Source organism: Ursus maritimus, unplaced genomic scaffold, assembly GCF_017311325.1.
Source record: "Ursus maritimus isolate PB19 unplaced genomic scaffold, ASM1731132v1 scaffold_10, whole genome shotgun sequence".
Classification (NCBI taxonomy): Eukaryota; Metazoa; Chordata; class Mammalia; order Carnivora; family Ursidae; genus Ursus; species Ursus maritimus.
In genome coordinates, this window is record NW_024423344.1 from 28,925,375 (window position 1) to 28,942,668 (window position 17,294).

The 17,294-nt window shown below is 38.2% G+C and overlaps 1 protein-coding gene across 1 annotated transcript in view; it reads left to right on the forward strand.

Moving 5' to 3' along the window:
• The window catches only part of VWA8 (von Willebrand factor A domain containing 8), a 336,899-nt gene that overhangs the window by 134,545 nt on the left and 185,060 nt on the right, over positions 1-17,294 (forward strand). Inside the window, exons 19-20 of the mRNA XM_040623208.1 lie at positions 2,280-2,386; positions 14,886-14,957. Coding sequence (XP_040479142.1) covers positions 2,280-2,386; positions 14,886-14,957 — 179 coding nt within the window. The remainder of the gene's footprint in view (positions 1-2,279; positions 2,387-14,885; positions 14,958-17,294) is intronic.

Genomic DNA, 17,294 nt, shown 5'->3' on the forward strand with positions numbered 1-17,294 from the left:
AATAAAGAAATGAGATGACTTTTTAAGAGTAAAATTGAAAACTTTACCTACTGATGGATCTGGCTACAGGTCTGCAGAGCCAGCTCAAAGAGACAGAACAGCTCTGGGACCTATTGATTCATAATGTACTTGACTGAATCTCTTAACATCCAAAGATGGACTGAGTTGTTCTGAATATAGATTGTTCAGTCTTGGTAACAGGCCAATGTCAGCAGTTCCCATCTAAGCCTTGCATAGGGGATAAGGCACCTAAGAGACTGTTGACTCATCTGGTTCCATTTATCTCTTGAGGAGAATTCATTTAATGCACTCTCCTTGTTCAGGGGACAAGGTTCACCAAATAACCTTCCGATAAGGATTTGGCTTTCTGTGTAGTTCTCCCTCCAGATAATATGCTGATATGGCAACCATGTATCATAGGGTCGATATGAAAGTTGCAGCTTTCATTACACTATAATATTTTCAGTTCTTGTTTATATATCAGAATCTATATGTAGATCAGAATATATGTCTTTAATATTCTCCTGAGACTCAGGTGTGCAGTCAGTTGGCAGGACAAAATTAGGTTTTGAGTCTACCAGACTAAGGACCTTGATGAATGGACTGAAATAATGCCATCCTATGAGATATCTTAGCAGACAGCTAGCAGGTTTCTCCCAGGGAAGTGCAAGCATCACCATCTTCTGAGTGCATTTCCCTTTTCAAGCTTGAAATTTTAACAATAAACATTAAATGAGTGAATTAAATTGTCCTAAAGCCCTAAATCTACTGAACAGATGTGTTCCATAAACTAAGCCACAGACGATATCAGATGCTACTTGAATCTGAAATGATGTTTGTCATCTTAACATACGAGCATATAGTAAAGTCCCTGCCAGAATCCTGGTCTTTGTACAGTTTTATACTGGGTCTATTTCAGAGATCCTGCTGGTAGTAAATAAATAGTAGATTCTCATCGTGACAGCTTATGGGTGTTCTTCCCTGTGGAACTTGTAAATAAAAGGAAAATGGCAAGGATCTATTGGAGGGAGAGGTCTCCTGGGCTTTGGCAAATGTGTAGCACTCAACACGGATTAAACAGGGTGACAGTTTAATTATTTTTAGCTCAAAATCGTTCGTCGTACTGCAGAACGCAAATGTTGCTCTTCTCCACTTGTCTTTCAGAATGCTTTAGCACAGAGGGACAGTTTTCTTATTTGAAGGGTGGCGGCGGGGGGGTGGGTAGTGGTAGATGGGTCAGTTGTTTAAGGCATCATGATAATCTGTCTGCTTGCTCAGGCATTTCCACAGGATGGAGTATTATTTGGAGTCAAAGGATTAAACATACCCCACTTGGCAGAAAGAACATTAGGCTATACTAAGTTCTATTTTTAGCTCTGCCCAGGTTAGCTGGGTGGTTTTAAGCAAATTATTTATGTCCTTAGCTTCCTCATAGTTCTTGTCTCATTGTTAAGAGAATTACATGAAATTGTATGAGAAAGCAGTGAAGCTTCTGGTTTGAGATCTGGCGCATAGAAGATCCCCAGTAAATGATAGCTCCTGTTGTGATCATCAGTACTACTGTAACAACTAGTACCATTAATGTTATGAGTATTAACCATGGAGAGAATGCATATGAGATGTGTTCCCTGACTTCAAATTTATTATTGGGTTTGCTGGCTGTAAGGAACTCATATTCTATTCTAGACCAACTATTTAAAGCAAATAGGAGATAGTACAGTAGTGATCATCACAGAATAACTGTAACACAGGGGTGCTTATTTGAAAATACAGATCTCCTAGACCATCCCTGGAAATAGTAATTTCAGAGGTCTTGGGTGGTTGATTAATCAATATTTTTTTTACTAGAATTTTAGGGGGTTCTCACTTGGAGTTTTTCAATAGGTGGGTCCCCCAAAATGATATTCAGAGTACTTCAGAGCTTTTGAATGTATATTTGGTTTGTTTTATGTGTTATAGTCTCTGACAAAACAAGCTTATGAAGGTGGCTTGACTGACTTCTGGTGGGGGGGTTGTTCTTCTCTAATTTTATCTCTATGGTGTTTGCTAACATGCATTATTTTGTATAAAATTAGTTATCTTGGAACATTTAAGCATTTTATGTAGAGCTATGATGTTTTATTACCACCTTCAAGCTTACTTCTTTTAGATGTTAAATTGAAATTCCTTAATGAGCCTATAAGATATTAAAGGTGCTGTGTTGCATTATGTTTGCATTGGACTTGGCTTCTCTGAGCACAGTGCTACTAGTAATTCTCTCTCCTGTGTGAAATGTTTAGGTGAAATAGCATCCGGATCTCTGAGGATTGGGGCTGTTAGTGCACCGATCTATAATGCCGGTGAGAAAATGAAAGTGCCTGATGTTCTGTTCTATGACAACATTCAGGTAAGATCATTGCTTTGCATTTATGGATAAATCTCCTCTTACATTGTGGTAATTAACTCCGCAGTGAAACCAGTGTTTAATTATTTTTGTAATTTGCTAAGTTAAATTCAGATGATGCCAAATGAGGTGTTGAAACATCTTTTATTAACTCGTTGTAAACTTTTAAATTCTTTCCCAGGACACTTGAAAATTGGAAGAGTTGCTACTGTGATGAGCATAATATATTTTATATGTGCACATGCGCTAGACTCCAAGTAAATAAAGTGAATATATCATTAAATTAAAAACGAAATGAACTAATACTCATCCTCTCTTTTGCATTCCTGTTCAATTATTTCAGTAGTTCAGAGAGGATGTGTCCTGTGCATTCTTTTCTTCATATTCCTTTCCATTTCCTGAAAATTCCTCGTATTTTTCTATTCTTTACTTTTCCTCTTTTTTCCTTTTTAAGGGAGGAAGATAGATAATTTCTCACTTGTAAACTAACCAATAATTATGGACCTTCCACTCAGACACATAAACGAGTATATACCCAGAAAGCTTTACTATAGATGTTCACTTTAATAGGAATGTTTTCCAGAGAAAATTACCTATAATGTAAGTTTTTTCTTTTCCAGATTTTATGTTAAGTGGTTACATATTTATTTTATAAAAAGAAACATACTTTAATTTTTCTCTAGTATTTGGTCCCTAATCTGAATGTAAATAATAACCTTACATTATGTTAGAAGACCTTCTACTTACTGTTTTTTTTTTAAAGACTTATTTATTTACTTTCAGAGAAAGAGAGAGAACACATGAGTTAAGGGAGTAGAGGGATAGGGAGAGAGAATCCCAAGCAGACTCCTCGCTGAGTGCCAGGCCCCACCTGGGGCTCTGTCTCATGACCCTGAGATCATGACCTGAGCTAAAACCAAGAGTTGGACACAACTGACTACACCACCCAGGCGCCCCACTTCTTACTATTTTTACTGTATTAAGGAGTTAGAAAAATTAAGTTTTTTATCTGCCATTTCCCAATCATACTTGCTGTTCGGAAGTACCATAATTTATATCCCTATATTATATTAACAGTATAGAAGGTATCTGGACAAATTCTTCTTTCTCAATAAAAATTTTGACTCAGTATTTTAAAATCTGTCAAAACTGTAATTACCACCTATGACATAGGCACAGACATAAACTGGATTTGTTTTGTGTCATTCTATAGCCCATTAACTAATTAGGTTTTACTTCTCTTCCAGAGCATTAATGCTCTTACACAAGCAGTGGACAAATGAGCAGACAATAAAGTTACTATTTATTTATTTATTTATTTATTTATTTATTTGACAGAGAGAGACAGCCAGCGAGAGAGGGAACACAGCAGGGGGAGTGGGAGAGGAAGAAGCAGGCTCATAGCAGAGGAGCCCGATGTGGGACTCGATCCTGGTACGCCAGGATCACGCCCTGAGCCGAAGGCAGACGCTTTAACGACTGCGCTACCCAGGCGCCCCAATAAAGTTACTTTTAAGATACAAAGAAGGAAAAGAATCTTGCCTATCAAAGAAAGACAAAAGACACGATTGTAAGGAAAATAGACTATTCCCAAGCACTGATGGTATCACATTCTGTCCGTGTAGTGGAAAGGAATAAAAGAGAACCAGGAAACTTTGTTGTAAGTGACAATTTGAAAAACCCCATGGTAGCAAAGGTTGAAAAGACCTCCCAGCATTTGAGAACGTAGGAAATTCAGTAGCAGGGAAGGCCATTGTGCCCTTGAACACAGTGTCTGTTGCCATGGTGTTTGTGACATAGACATTGAGGACCGCAGGGCTGCTGTGAACTTTACACAGCGGCCCTGAGGGACTTGCTGTAGCCTGTCTCCAGATGTACCTTTGCTTCATAAAGCATTATGAATTAACCACTAATGAAAAATTTTAGCTGTACCAATTCAAGGAACCGTGGCTTTGGATTACATTTGCTTTTGTTGCTTATGTTATGATTTCCTTTTAGTCTGTACTTTCTTCTGAAACAATAGTCTTTTCATGTGTCTTGAATATTTAGGGGCTTCTGTACCATCCTCTTCTATGTTCTGTGGTCCCCTTGCCACGTGGTATTGAAATCAATTTTTTAAATGTGTTTTCTACACCACTAAAGTAAAGTCTGTTTTTCTTTATTTTGAGTCTTCAGCAAATAGCATGTGCTTGGCATATAGTGAATATTGAGCAAGTATGTGTTGAGTGGATTGCTAAAGAAGGAGTAAGGTTTTGAATGTTCATAATGTGGAGTATTATTTTATTAAATCTGTCATTAAAGAATGTTATACTTACAGTAGTAAGGAGAAATTGGAGTAAAGAGAAAGTAATAGCCTCTTAACCCCGAGGAACTTTAGATCTAAAAAATGTTTAAAATATCTACCATGTATCAAGCCTTGTTCTAAGGTATTTGGATAAAGAGATTAAAATACGCACACATACACACATACACTTGTGTAGCTCCAGGACTCAAGTTGCCTAGGTCTGTCAGGGGAGAAAGACAAGATAGTACACATGATTACTGTACAGTGTGATGGAAGTACACACAGGTCACTGTGGTAGCACTGATGAGATGATGGTCCCAGATTGGAATGATCATGGAAAATGAGTTAACCAGGCAAAGTTGACTCTCTCAGGCAGAGAGACTAGCATTTGCAGAGACTTGGCTGTGTGACAGAGTAGTTCATTTAGGAAGCCACATATAATTAATTATCACGGGCGCAGAGCTGAGGTTACAAATGCAAGAGTGACAAGAGATGAGGCCAATGGGTTAGGAAAGGGTCAGAGCATCTTGGCCTGGCTAATTAAGGAATCTGGATGCTATTCAGAAGAAGTGAGGAAGCCATTGAAAGATGTTAAGCACCTTTCCACTTGCTAACTTTGCATTCACTCTTTAATGTTGTCTATGAGTTGGAACCAAGGCAGAGAGAGACTTGTTAGTGGGCTGTTGAAGTACTCTAAGTACAAGTTATAAAGGTTCTGAACAAAGGGGGTGACACTGGGGATACAGTGGAGAGGACACATAGCTAATGTGTTTAGGCGGTGGGTAGAGTCAGTGGAACTATGTGTAAGATAAAAGCCAAGATTCTCCCTCAGGGAGCACATAGTCTGATGGAAAAGAAAACAGAAAAGAGAAAATTATTCTAAATTTTTGACTGAATATAATGTTGGAGGAGAGTGACAGGAGATGAGGCCAAGACTAAATCAAGAAGATAAGAAGGGGGGGTCCTGGGGGAAGGCTAAATTGGTGAAGGGAATTAAGAAATACAGACTTGCAGTTATAAATTAAAGAAGTCATGGGGATGTAATGTACAGCAAGGGGAATATAATTAATAATATTGTACCAGCTTTGCAAAGTGGCAGGTGGTGGTGATCATTTCACAGTATATATAAATGTTGAATTATATTGTACAACTGAAACTAATTTAACATTATAATGTCAATTATACCTCAATAAATAAATAAATAAGCAGACTTTAGGAAAAAAAAAGGAAGGAAGGATGAACCTTTGTTTCTAAGGTATTAAGAGTCATTTAAGGAATTTTGAAAAAAGAAGTGACATGATTTTGAACAAACTAGTGATTGTCAGTTATGTAAAGAGCACATTGCCTCAAGCAGAGACTGAAGTTAGAGAAGCCAAATTGGCTGATAAAAAATCTAGGCCAGAGATGTAAAAACCTAAATGAAAACCGGGTATAGAAAGGAAGGGATAGATACTGTTGACTTTTGGGTGGCTGGATAGCTTAGACTTGGTGTTTAACCAGCTCTTGGTAAGGGAGGAGTGAAGTATGCAGGAAGATGATAGTAGAGGTTTGGTCAGGTGGTAGGGAATAATGATGCTATTAATGGGGATAAAACATGCAGGATAAAGAATGAAGTTGAGAAGAAAATAGTGAGACAAGTTTTGGATACGTTGAGGTTGAAGAGACTGGGAAACATTATTTGATTGTCACTCAGAATATGAGGCTGGAGTTGAGGAGGAAAGTTTTACTATTGAAGATCAGCATAGAATTGGTAGCTGAAGCAATGGAATGGATGAGAGGATTTAGGGAGAGTAGTCCGAAGGAGCTCTTCAAGCACAGACATGTGGATACCCAAGTCTCACACAGCCCTCCCTTGCCCTTGGGTGGGCGCTCATGTACAAGTAGGCCTGAGCTACTCTGCCCTAAACATTAACCCCAGAGGAGAGCATGTAAAAAGGTACTGGGAGAGACCAAATGAAGGAACATGGGGGAAATCACTGTCTAAGGAATTGCTATAAGAAGATCCAACCTAAAAGATTATGGAAAGAAATTATTAGAGAGGTAGGAGGGATTCAGAAGTGATGGACAATTAACTGGAAGAGGAAACTTTTAAGAAATTGTGGTTGGGGCGCCTGGGTAGCTCAGTTGGTCAAGCGTCTGTCTGCCTTCAGCTCAGGTCATGATCCTGGAGTCCTGGGATGGAGCCACCCCCCTCAGTGGGGGGTCACTTCTCCCTCTGCCCCTCCCTCTGCTCCTTCTCCCTCTCCCTTTCTCTCTCTCACTCTCTCAAATAAATAAATAAAATCTTAAAAAAAAAAAATTGTCTGTGGTACTCAAGTGGGCCAAGAGGTTAAGAGAAGAATTATGTAGGCAGTGACCTTAGCCTTAGCTAATGTTTGTTGATTTGAATAATCTGGTTAGATGGAATGAGGGCGTGATGTAGGAGAACATGAGTACAGTATAGAAGAATACAACTATAGTTTAAATTATTTTTCAGTATTTACATTGCTTTTTTATCTGACTTTGCAGGTGCTTGTTCCAACTCTCCTATCTATTTCTCATGCAGATTAGCCCCTTTGTTACTGGAAGACTTAAATGTTGTCTGGAAATTGGCACTGACTTTTCATCTTAGTTAGAAGGAAGAGGTCTCCAGACCTCATTATCACTAGAATCCAGAATAATGGGGTGTTCTAGGACTCCCTTTTAAGTAGGGTAACCATACACATTGGCTTGCTTAAGATAGTCCCTAAAATAGTTTTTTTTACATTTGTTTCCATTATTATTAACAATGTCTCTTTTGAGTCTTATAAGTGTTGCAGAGTGGACAATAAATTGACAAGCCCATTCTACTTTGAGCTTTGTTAAAACTCTAACTCAGTGGTGTATCTGAAAGCATTTAAAAAAAACTACAAAGATAAACATTAGGAAATACTCATGTTTTTGAAGGAAAGAAAAAACTTTGTTTTTCTAAGAAAAGCTCTGAAAGAAAGTACAGCTTAATTTGACAAGTTAAAAAAAATGTCTGAGATGTCAAAAAAAATCCATAAAACAAGTTAAAAAAAGAAAAGCAAATAACAAACTAGAAAAATATCTGTAGCATGTATTAAATGCAAACAGTTAATTTGCATTTTCCACAAATAGGGAGCTTCAATAACTTCAGTCCTTATGAGGCTGTTTACTGTTTTGATACAGAAAACCAAGAGAAAGAAATAGGAATATTAATTGTTCTGGGATATCTTTCTTCCCCCAACCCCCCCCCCCATGAGCCTTCGTGACCTACTTATGGTTGTCCTATTTTTCCAGATATAAAAGAGCAATGTAATTTCCTTTGTGGCTATTGTGAACAACTTTAATCTTGTTCTTTTATTATATTGTGTCCTAATTCAAATAAAAAATGTGGAAGCTAAAGACTATATTTCTAACTCTGAAGTTATACATCCTTTGAAGGTAATAGTTAAGACCAAGTTAGTGTAAAATGTTCCATGGAAATCTCCAGTTATTTTGGAAAGCATATGTACATTTACATTATTAGCAAGTACTAATTTAATTATAAGCCAACCCTACATAAAGCAATAGCTAAGATATATTTGAGTTAAATTATGAAAACTCTGTGAAGTAATTGTGAGTGGCTTAGTCTTGCTTAAGTGGACTACTTCAGTTTTAAGTACCAGTAACCTAACTGGTTATATAACTTACAACCACAGCATTAATTTTTGTTTTTTAAAAAAATCAAATTGTTTAAGTATTTTCTATTACAAAAGATGTTTTACTTTCTTTTTATTAAATTTATTTAAACTAAAATCAAAAATAAAAACAATTTACCCATTTTTCCCACCCCTACCTCCAGCCTCTAGCAACCACCAATATGTTTTCTATATCTATGAGCTGGGATATTTTACTTTTTTAGTATATATATGTTATATATATATATGTTGTTTACATATTACAAATATACACACATATTTTTTAGATTCCATATATAAGAGATCATACAGTATTTGTCTTTCTCTGTCTGACTTTTTTCACTTAGCATAATGCCCTCAAGGGGTTGTTACAGTGACAAGATTTCATTCTTTTTATGGCTGAATAATATTCCATTGTGTATATATATGCCACATCTTCTTTATCCATTCATCCATCAGTAGACATGTAGGTTGTTTCCATACCTTGGCTATTATAAATAATGGTGCAGTAAATGTGGGGGTGCAAATATCCTTTCAAATTTGTGTTTTCATTTTCTTCAAAAGAATACCCAGAAGTGGAATTGCTGGATCATATGGTAGTTCTATTTTTAATTTTTTGAGGAACCTCTATACTGATTTTCGTAGTGGCTACATCAATTTACATTCCAGCAACAATACACAAAGTTTCCCTTATCTTCACATCCTCACCAACACTTGTTATTTCTAGTCTTTTTTATAATAACCATTCTAACAGATGGGAGGTGACATCTTACTATGCTTTTGATTTACATTTCTCTGATGACTGTGATGTAGAGCACTTTTCCATGTACCCACTGGTCTTCTGTAAGTCCTCCTAGCAAACGTGTCAATTCAGATCCTCTGCCCATTTTTTACTTGGACTGTTTGGTTTTTTTACTGTTGAGGTATATGAGTTCTTTACATGTTTTGAATATTAGCCCCTTATCAGATACACGATTTGCAAATATTTTCTCCCATTCACTAGGTTGCCTTTTCATTCTGTTGATAGTTTCCTGCACTAGGCAGAAGCTGCTTGGTTGGATGGAGTGCTACTTGTTTAAATTTGCTTTCATTGCTTGTGCTTTTGGTGTCAGATTCTAAAATCATCACTAAGACCTATGTCACAGAACTTACCACCTATGTTTTCTTCTAGGAGTTTTATGGTTTCAGAGTCTAACGTTCAAGTCTTTAATATATTTTGTGTTAATATTTGTGTATGGTGGAAGATAGTGATCCAGTTTCATTCTTTTGCACGTGACTGTCCATTTTCCCAACACCATTTATTGAAGAGACTATCTTTTCTCCATTGTTTTCTTCATTCTTGACTCCTTTGTCATAAATTAATTGACCATTGATGCATATGGGTTTATTTCTAGGGTCTCTATTATGTTCCATGGATTTATTTCTCTGTTTTTTCTGCCAATATTATAATTTGATGATTACTATAGCTTTTTTAAATTACTGCAGCTTTTTTATTGATTACTATAGCTTTTTTTAAATTCCTATAGCTTTGTAATACAGTTTGAAATCAGAAAATGTGATGCTTTCAACTTTGTTCTTCTTTCTCATGACTTTTTGACTATTTAGGATCTTTTACGATTCCATATACATTTTAGGATTGTTTGTTCCATTTCTGTGAAAAATGCCACTGAAATTTTGATAGGGATTTCATCAAATACATAGATTACTCTGGTAGTATGACATTTTAACACCATTAATTATTCTAATTCATGAACATGGAATATCTTTCCATTTATTTGTGTCTTCAGTTTCTTTCATTAATGTCTTGTAGTTTTCAATAACAGGTCTTTCACTTCCTTAAATTTATTCACAGGTATTTTATTCTTGTTCATGCAATTGTAAGTGGGATTGTGTTCTTAATTTCTCTTTCTGATGGTTCATTACTAGTGTATAGAAAAACAACAGATTTTTTTGGTATTGATTTTGTAACTTTCAACTTTGCTGAATTTGTTTATTCTAACAGCTTTCTGATAGTGTCTTTAGGGTTTTCTATATACTAATCCCATGCCATCTGCAAATAGTGACAGGTTTACTTCTTCCTTTCCAAATTCCTTTTTTTTTTCTTGCCTAATTTCTCTGGTACTGTGTTGAATAAAAGTGGCAAGAGTGGGCATCCTTGTCTTGTTCCTGATCTTAGAGGAAAAGCTTTGAGCTTTTTACCATTGAGTGTGATGTTAGCTGTGGGCTTGTCATATATGACCTTTATTATGTTGAGGTATATTCCCTCTATACTGCTATTTCGAGAAGGTTTTTTTTTTTTTTTTTAAAGGTTATTTATTTATTTATTTGACAGAGATAGAGACAGCCAGCGAGAGAGGGAACACAAGCAGGGGGAGTGGGAGAGGAAGAAGCAGGCTTATAGCGGAGGAGCCTGATGTGGGGCTCGATCCCACAACGCCGGGATCACTCCCTGAGCCGAAGATAGACGCTTAACCGCTGTGCCACCCAGACGCCCCTCGAGAGGGTTTTTTTTTTAGTCATAAATGGATGTTGAATTTTGTCAGATGCTTTTTCTGCATCTGTTGCAATGATTGTGATTTTTATCCTTCACTTTGTTAATGTGGTATATCACATTGACCGATTTGCAGATGTTGAACCATCCTTGCATCCCTGCAGTAATTCCCACTTGATCATAGTGTATGATTCTTTTAATGTATTGTTAAATTATGGCTTGCTAATATTTCATTGAGGGTTTTTCCATCTATGTTCATTAAGGATATTGACCTGTAATTTTTCTTCCTTGTCTGGTTTTGGTATCAGGATAATGCTGGTTCTGAAGCATTCCCTTCTATTTTTTGGAATTGTTTGAGAAGGACTGGTATTAATTCTTCTCTGAATGTTTGGTGGAATTCACTAGTAGAGCCGTCTGGACTGGACTTTCATTTGTTGAGAGCTTTTTGATTAAAGGCTCAATTTCCTTACTAGTAATATGCTTTCTATGAGTACAGCTACTTCCACTTTCTTTTGGTTTCCACTTGCACGAAATATCTTTTCTCATCTCTTCACTTTGAGTCTGTGTATTTTTACATCTAAAATGAATCTCTTGTAGACAGCTTATAGATGAGTCTTGGTATTTTATCCATTTCACCACTCTATGTCTTTTGATTGGAAAATTTAGGCCATTTACATTCAGAGTAATTATTAATAGGCATGTGTTTATTGTCATTTTGTTAATTGTTTTCTGGCTCTTTTTGTGGTTCTTCTCTGTTTCTTCTTTTCTTTCTCTCTTTTTGTGGTTTGTTGGCTTTCTTTAATGTTATGTTTATATTCTCTTTTTATTTTTTATGAATATGCTATAGGTTATTTCTTTGTAGTGACCATAAGTCTTACATATAATATATCTGCAACAGACTATTTTAAGTTGATAACAACTTAAGTTTAATCTTGTTGTAAATCTCAACATTCTTGCTCATCCCCTTTGTGTTTTATGTTTTTACTGTCACATCTTACATTTTTTATCTTGCATATCCCTTAACTAATTATTATGATTATAGCTATTTTACTACTTTTGGCTTTTAATCTTCATACTATCTTTATGAGTAATTAATCCACTATCTTTACTATACATTTACCTTTCCAGTGAGATTTATTTTCGTATGTGTTCTTAATACTAATTAGCACCCTTTCTTTTCAGTTTAAAGTCCTTGTAACATTTCTTGTAAGGTTGGGTTAGTGGTGATGACTCATTTAGCTTTAGCTTATCTGGAAAACTCTTTATCTGTTTTTCACTTCAGAGTGATAACTTTGCCAGGTAGAGTATTCTTGGTTGGCAAGGTTTTTTTCAGTCCTTGAAATATATCATACCACTCCCTACTGGCATGCAACGTTACTGCTGAAAACTCTACTGATTGCCTTGTGTGTGTTCCCTTGTATGTAACAAGTTGTTTTTTCTCTTGCTGCTTTTAATATTCTCTTCTTGTCTTTTACTTTTGACATTTTAATTATAACGTGTCATGGTGTAGGTCTCTTTAGGTTCCTTTTATTTGGAATTGCTGGGATTTCTGCATCTGGATGTCTGTTTCCTTCCCTGAATTAGGAAAGTTTTCAGCCATTATATTTTCAAATAAAATTTCTGCCTCTTCCTCTCTCTCTTCTCCTTCCTGGGGCCATGTGGTGCAAATGTTAGTCCATTCGATGTTGTCCCTTAAGTCCCTTAAACTATCTTTACTTTTTGTAATTCTTTTTTCTTTTTGATGGTTTGATTGGGTTAGTTCCACTGCCTGGTCTTTGAGTTGAGTGATCCTTTCTTTTGCTTCATCTGGTCTGTTGTTGAACCTTTTTAGTTCAGATATTGTATTCTTCAACATTGTGACTTCTGTTTGACACTTTTTTGTTTTAATATTTTCTATTTCTTTATTGAAGTTCTTACTGCATCCATCCATTCTTCTCAGTTTGGTGAGCATCTTTATGACCATTACTTTGAACTCTTTATCAGATGAGTTACTTAACTCATTTTATTAAAGTTTTGTCTCTGAGGTTTTATCTTGTTCTTCCATTTGGAACATATCCTCTCTTATTTCATTTTGTTTGACTCTGTTGATTTCTATACAGTATGTGAGATGACTCCTTCTCCCAGTCTTTCAAGAGTGGCCTCATGCAGATGAACCTTGTCATTCAACCCTGCGTTAGCTCTTGATTGTCTCTTAAATCTTTGTGCTTGTCCATGCTGCCCATTATATTTTTAATAGTTCCTAGTAATTGAGGATGCGCCAAGATTTCCGTGTCTCATATGGGAGGATCTCAGCACTTAGATTTGGGCTGACTGGAAACCACATCCTCAGGTGTCAGCTTTTAAAAATGTGCAAATACAGTCCTGTGTATCACAAGTGTAAGCCCCACTGACCGCAAAAACTAGGTGATCTGGAGGTGTCCACTGGGTGACAGCCACAGAGATCGGGGCTCCAGACAAGTGTATAAGCCCTTTTCTGGGTGATACTGACGAACTGGAACAAGGCCGAGAGAGAAAGAGAGCCAAGATGGCTTCCACAGTCTGTATTCCTTGAGAGTGCTCCATAGGCCTTTCAGTGTATGCCAGACCTGAAGCTTGCTCCTGGCTGAAGCTCCAGGACAAGCAAAGAGGCCTCCTTCACAGAAGACTGAGGACTCTGCCTCAGGCCACTGTCTCTGCAGTGTCCTGGGCTGGTAGCCTGCCAAGAGCCATCTTTACGATTGCCACAGCCCCCTGGGACCCAGAAATACAAGCCTCCCTAGCCACCATGTGATTAAGGAGCATCTACAGAGTATTACAGGGCACCAGACATACAAACCAGGACACATGGTATGTTTAAATCTCCCCTCTAGGATACATTAGTGCTTTGGAGCATGATAGAGGGGGAGCACAAAGATACCATCTGCCCTCTGAGGTCTCTAGAAAGGATTAGAGCTAGACCCAAGATGCATGTTTAAGTAAATTCTGCCCCTCTGGCCCCAGTCATGATGATTAGCTTATAGCCCTCCTTCATTGAAAGACTGAGCTCCTGGGTTTGTTGCCTATTGCTGTGCCCTGGGGGTGGTAGCTGTTTAAGAACTCTTTGTCCTTTGGTTACAGTACTGTGGGACCCACAAGTGTAAGCCCCACTGGCCACCAGAGCTAGGCGATGTAGAGGTATCTTTTGGCAGCAGTTGCAAAAATCAAGGTGCCAGACAGAAGTATGAACTCTTTTCTGGGTGACACTGATTATCATAGTCGTATGGGACCAGGAGTGCAGGCTCCCCTGGCCTCCAGAGCCAGGTGATCAAGAGGTGACTCCTAGGTGGCAGCCGGAGAAATTGAGGCACCAGACAAACATAAAAGGTCTTTTCCAGGAGATTCTGGTGCTCCGAATCACAGCAAAGGGAGAGCACAAAGATAGCACCTGCCAATCTCCATCCCCAGAGAGTGTTCCATCAGGCTTCTACATGCATGTGTTAAATTAGATGCCTGTCCCTCAGGCCAATGCTTTGACGTAAGCAGGTGCGCTTCCTTCACTTTAAGTCTGGGCACAGTCAGCTGCCTCTGAGCTGGGCCCTGGGGCAGGTCAGTGTCTCGGATCACTAGAGTCTTGTGGGTCTCAGGATGTGAGCCCTGTTGGTTTTCAAAATTAGATGTTTTGGGGGCTCATCTCTCAAGTGTATGTCTTAAAAGTTGGGATGCTCAATGTGGGGTTTGAACCCTTCATTCCTCCGGGAGAAGCTCCAGGTTTTGAGTTCCTTCCCAGTTATAGGATGCGGCACTAGGGGTGAGGTTTGTGGGGAGACTATGTCTCAGCCTCTCCTACCTGCTCTGATGGTTTTCTTCTCATTTGCATAGCCATCAGTCAGCTAGCTTTTAGATTTTTCTAAGAGGAAATTTTTTCGTATGTTGCTGTACAGTCTGCATGTCCACGGGAGGAGGTGAGTTCAGGATCTTCCTACGCTGCCGTCTTGAACTGGAACGCTAGATGCTTTACTTACCTGGCATGACAATGTCTTTATTAACTTTATATTTCATCTTAATTATACAAAACACAATTAACTTCTAGGTTTTTTTTTTCTCTAGCACATGATAGTGATGGAAGACATGCTGAAAGACTTTCTTCTCGGAGAACACCTATTATTGGTTGGTAACCAGGTGAGTTATGTATGGCTGGAACTCAGGTACTAATGTATAAATGATAATAACAGCTTGAGAGCAGTAAGTTTCTTTTCCTTGTTGGAATATGTTTTTAGAGGTGATTCTTTTTTCCCAGCTAAATGACTGCTTTAATTAAGTACAGAGCATCTTCCACCTTCTACAATTTAGAATTACCTCAGAGCTGAAATCACCATTTAGTCACCCATCAAGTTCTGTCCATTCTGCCTCATGAATATCGACTCTTCTTTCCCGCATCTGTCACCCTAGCCCAGCTCATCATCGCCTAATACCTGGACTACAGCAGTCCTTTGCTAATATAGCTCTACCTCAACCTTACTCCTACTCTGATCTACTCTTCACTCTGCAGCCAGATTGATACTTATCGAACTAAAATCTGACTAAGTCTCTCTTTTTTGCTTAAATTGACTTCCCATTGCTCTTAGGTATAGTCTTCAATATGGCTATTGGTGTCCTACAGGGTCTGGCCTCTGCCTGCCTTTCTAGTCCTAAGCGTTGCTCCCTCCTTTGTCTCGCTCGGTGGTAGGTTGAACCACTCTGAACTTCCTTCAGTTTCTTCTCTCTGCCCTAGTCTTTGGTGCATGCTCTTCTCTACATGGAGCACTCTCAGTCCCCTTCTCCACCCCCTTTCTCTGGCTCCTGAGGGGTCTTCCCTTGTCCCTAGCTGAGCTAGGTTTCCCCTACTTTTACACCCTTCTGTCTCCGTGTCATCACACTAGTCCTATTACTCTGTTTACATACATAGAATGATTGTCTTTCCAGCTTATCTGTGTGATCCTCAAGGGCAGGAACCATAGTTCTCTTGCTTATCTCTGTATCCTCAGTTCCTAGAACAGTGTCTGCCACTTTGTGGATATTCAGCATGTGTTTATGGAGGCAGTGGATGGAAATTTTCTATTTAGAAGGTTCTGATAATGTTCCCCAATTGAATTATCAGATTCACAGTGAACAGCAACTTTGGTTTTTTAAATTGGTCTTAAATTAACAATAAACTTTCAGAAGGAATTTGGTCTTTATTTTTCCTTTTTCTTTTAACTTATAAAAACAATACATATTCTTTGTATATTTAGTCCCTCAAACGTATAATTTTAAAGTGGTTTTTTTTTGTTTTTTGTTTTTTTTTTTAAATAAAAATGGGCCAATTGAATGGCTTACTGATTGGGTACACAGGTTTGGGAGTTAGAGGTGTAGTAGGAACCCTTTCTCGGATGGCTGTGACTGTGGGTAAATTGCTTATCTTACCAAGGCTCAGTTCCCTGATATCTAACCTGGACGTGAAAATAGCACGCACTCAGGTAAGAGCCACGTGAGGTAATGCGTGGAAGAAACCTCACACAGCGCCTGGCTCAGAGGAGGTGCTCAGTGAAAATTAAATTTGTGTATCACTCTGTTTAAAGGGCTTTAATATTTTATTGTTTCACTTTTTTCTAAATAAGAATTAAAAGAAGAGTGATAAATGATTCACAGGGTTTTTTTTCACTATTTCAAAAGTCCACCCTACATTTATTTCCTGAAAAATCATTTTTCCTGATGAGTATCTATGCCAGAGTGGGAGGATGGAGAGCAGTCAACAGTCCTGTATTCAGACCTTGATTTCAAAGCCCAGGAAGGCAAATTGTCATCCATCTCTGAGAAGTGGTGACTCTTCTCTCACTTCGGAAAATGCTGACTGTATAGCACAGGGTATTTCACAAACTTCTTACAAGTGGTTAAAGCTGGTGCACTCAGTTTGTCCTTCCCGGGACTTCTGCCATTACCTGGATGGCCTCAGACACAGACTGCTGGCAGGAGCAGACCAGCATGGCAAAGAATAGACCGAGAATATTCAGAGCTGGGGCTTGAGGAATCATTTTGCCGAGGAGCAGGCTTGCAAAAGGAAGGTCCTAGAGGTCAAGCTATGATGTTCAAGCAGCTTTGAAATATTCTAGATTATACTGATTCCATAAGGGTTTAGTGGGTGGGATGCAGTAGGAGTTTCTTGGCAAAGGCAGAGTTTACATCGAGCAGGTGATAAAGTCAGGATTTCACAAGAGTTGTCTAGATTGAAAGGTTATAGTTAGAACCTAGCCGGTAACCAGAAAGACAGGAAGCAAACTCTAACCTCTGGGGGACTGAGGAGAGCTATGCTGAATGAAGGTGAGGTGGAACAGAGGTTTGCTTCTACTGTATGATAAATGAAAAAGGGGCGGTGTGCTTTGAAATTAGTCTCGAGCACTATACGAATGTTGGTGGGAAATCCAATATGCTCCCTCTAGCCTATTTCCAGTCCCAAAGAAGAGAACAAGACAATAGGACAAAGGGCTAGGCAGTGGGGTG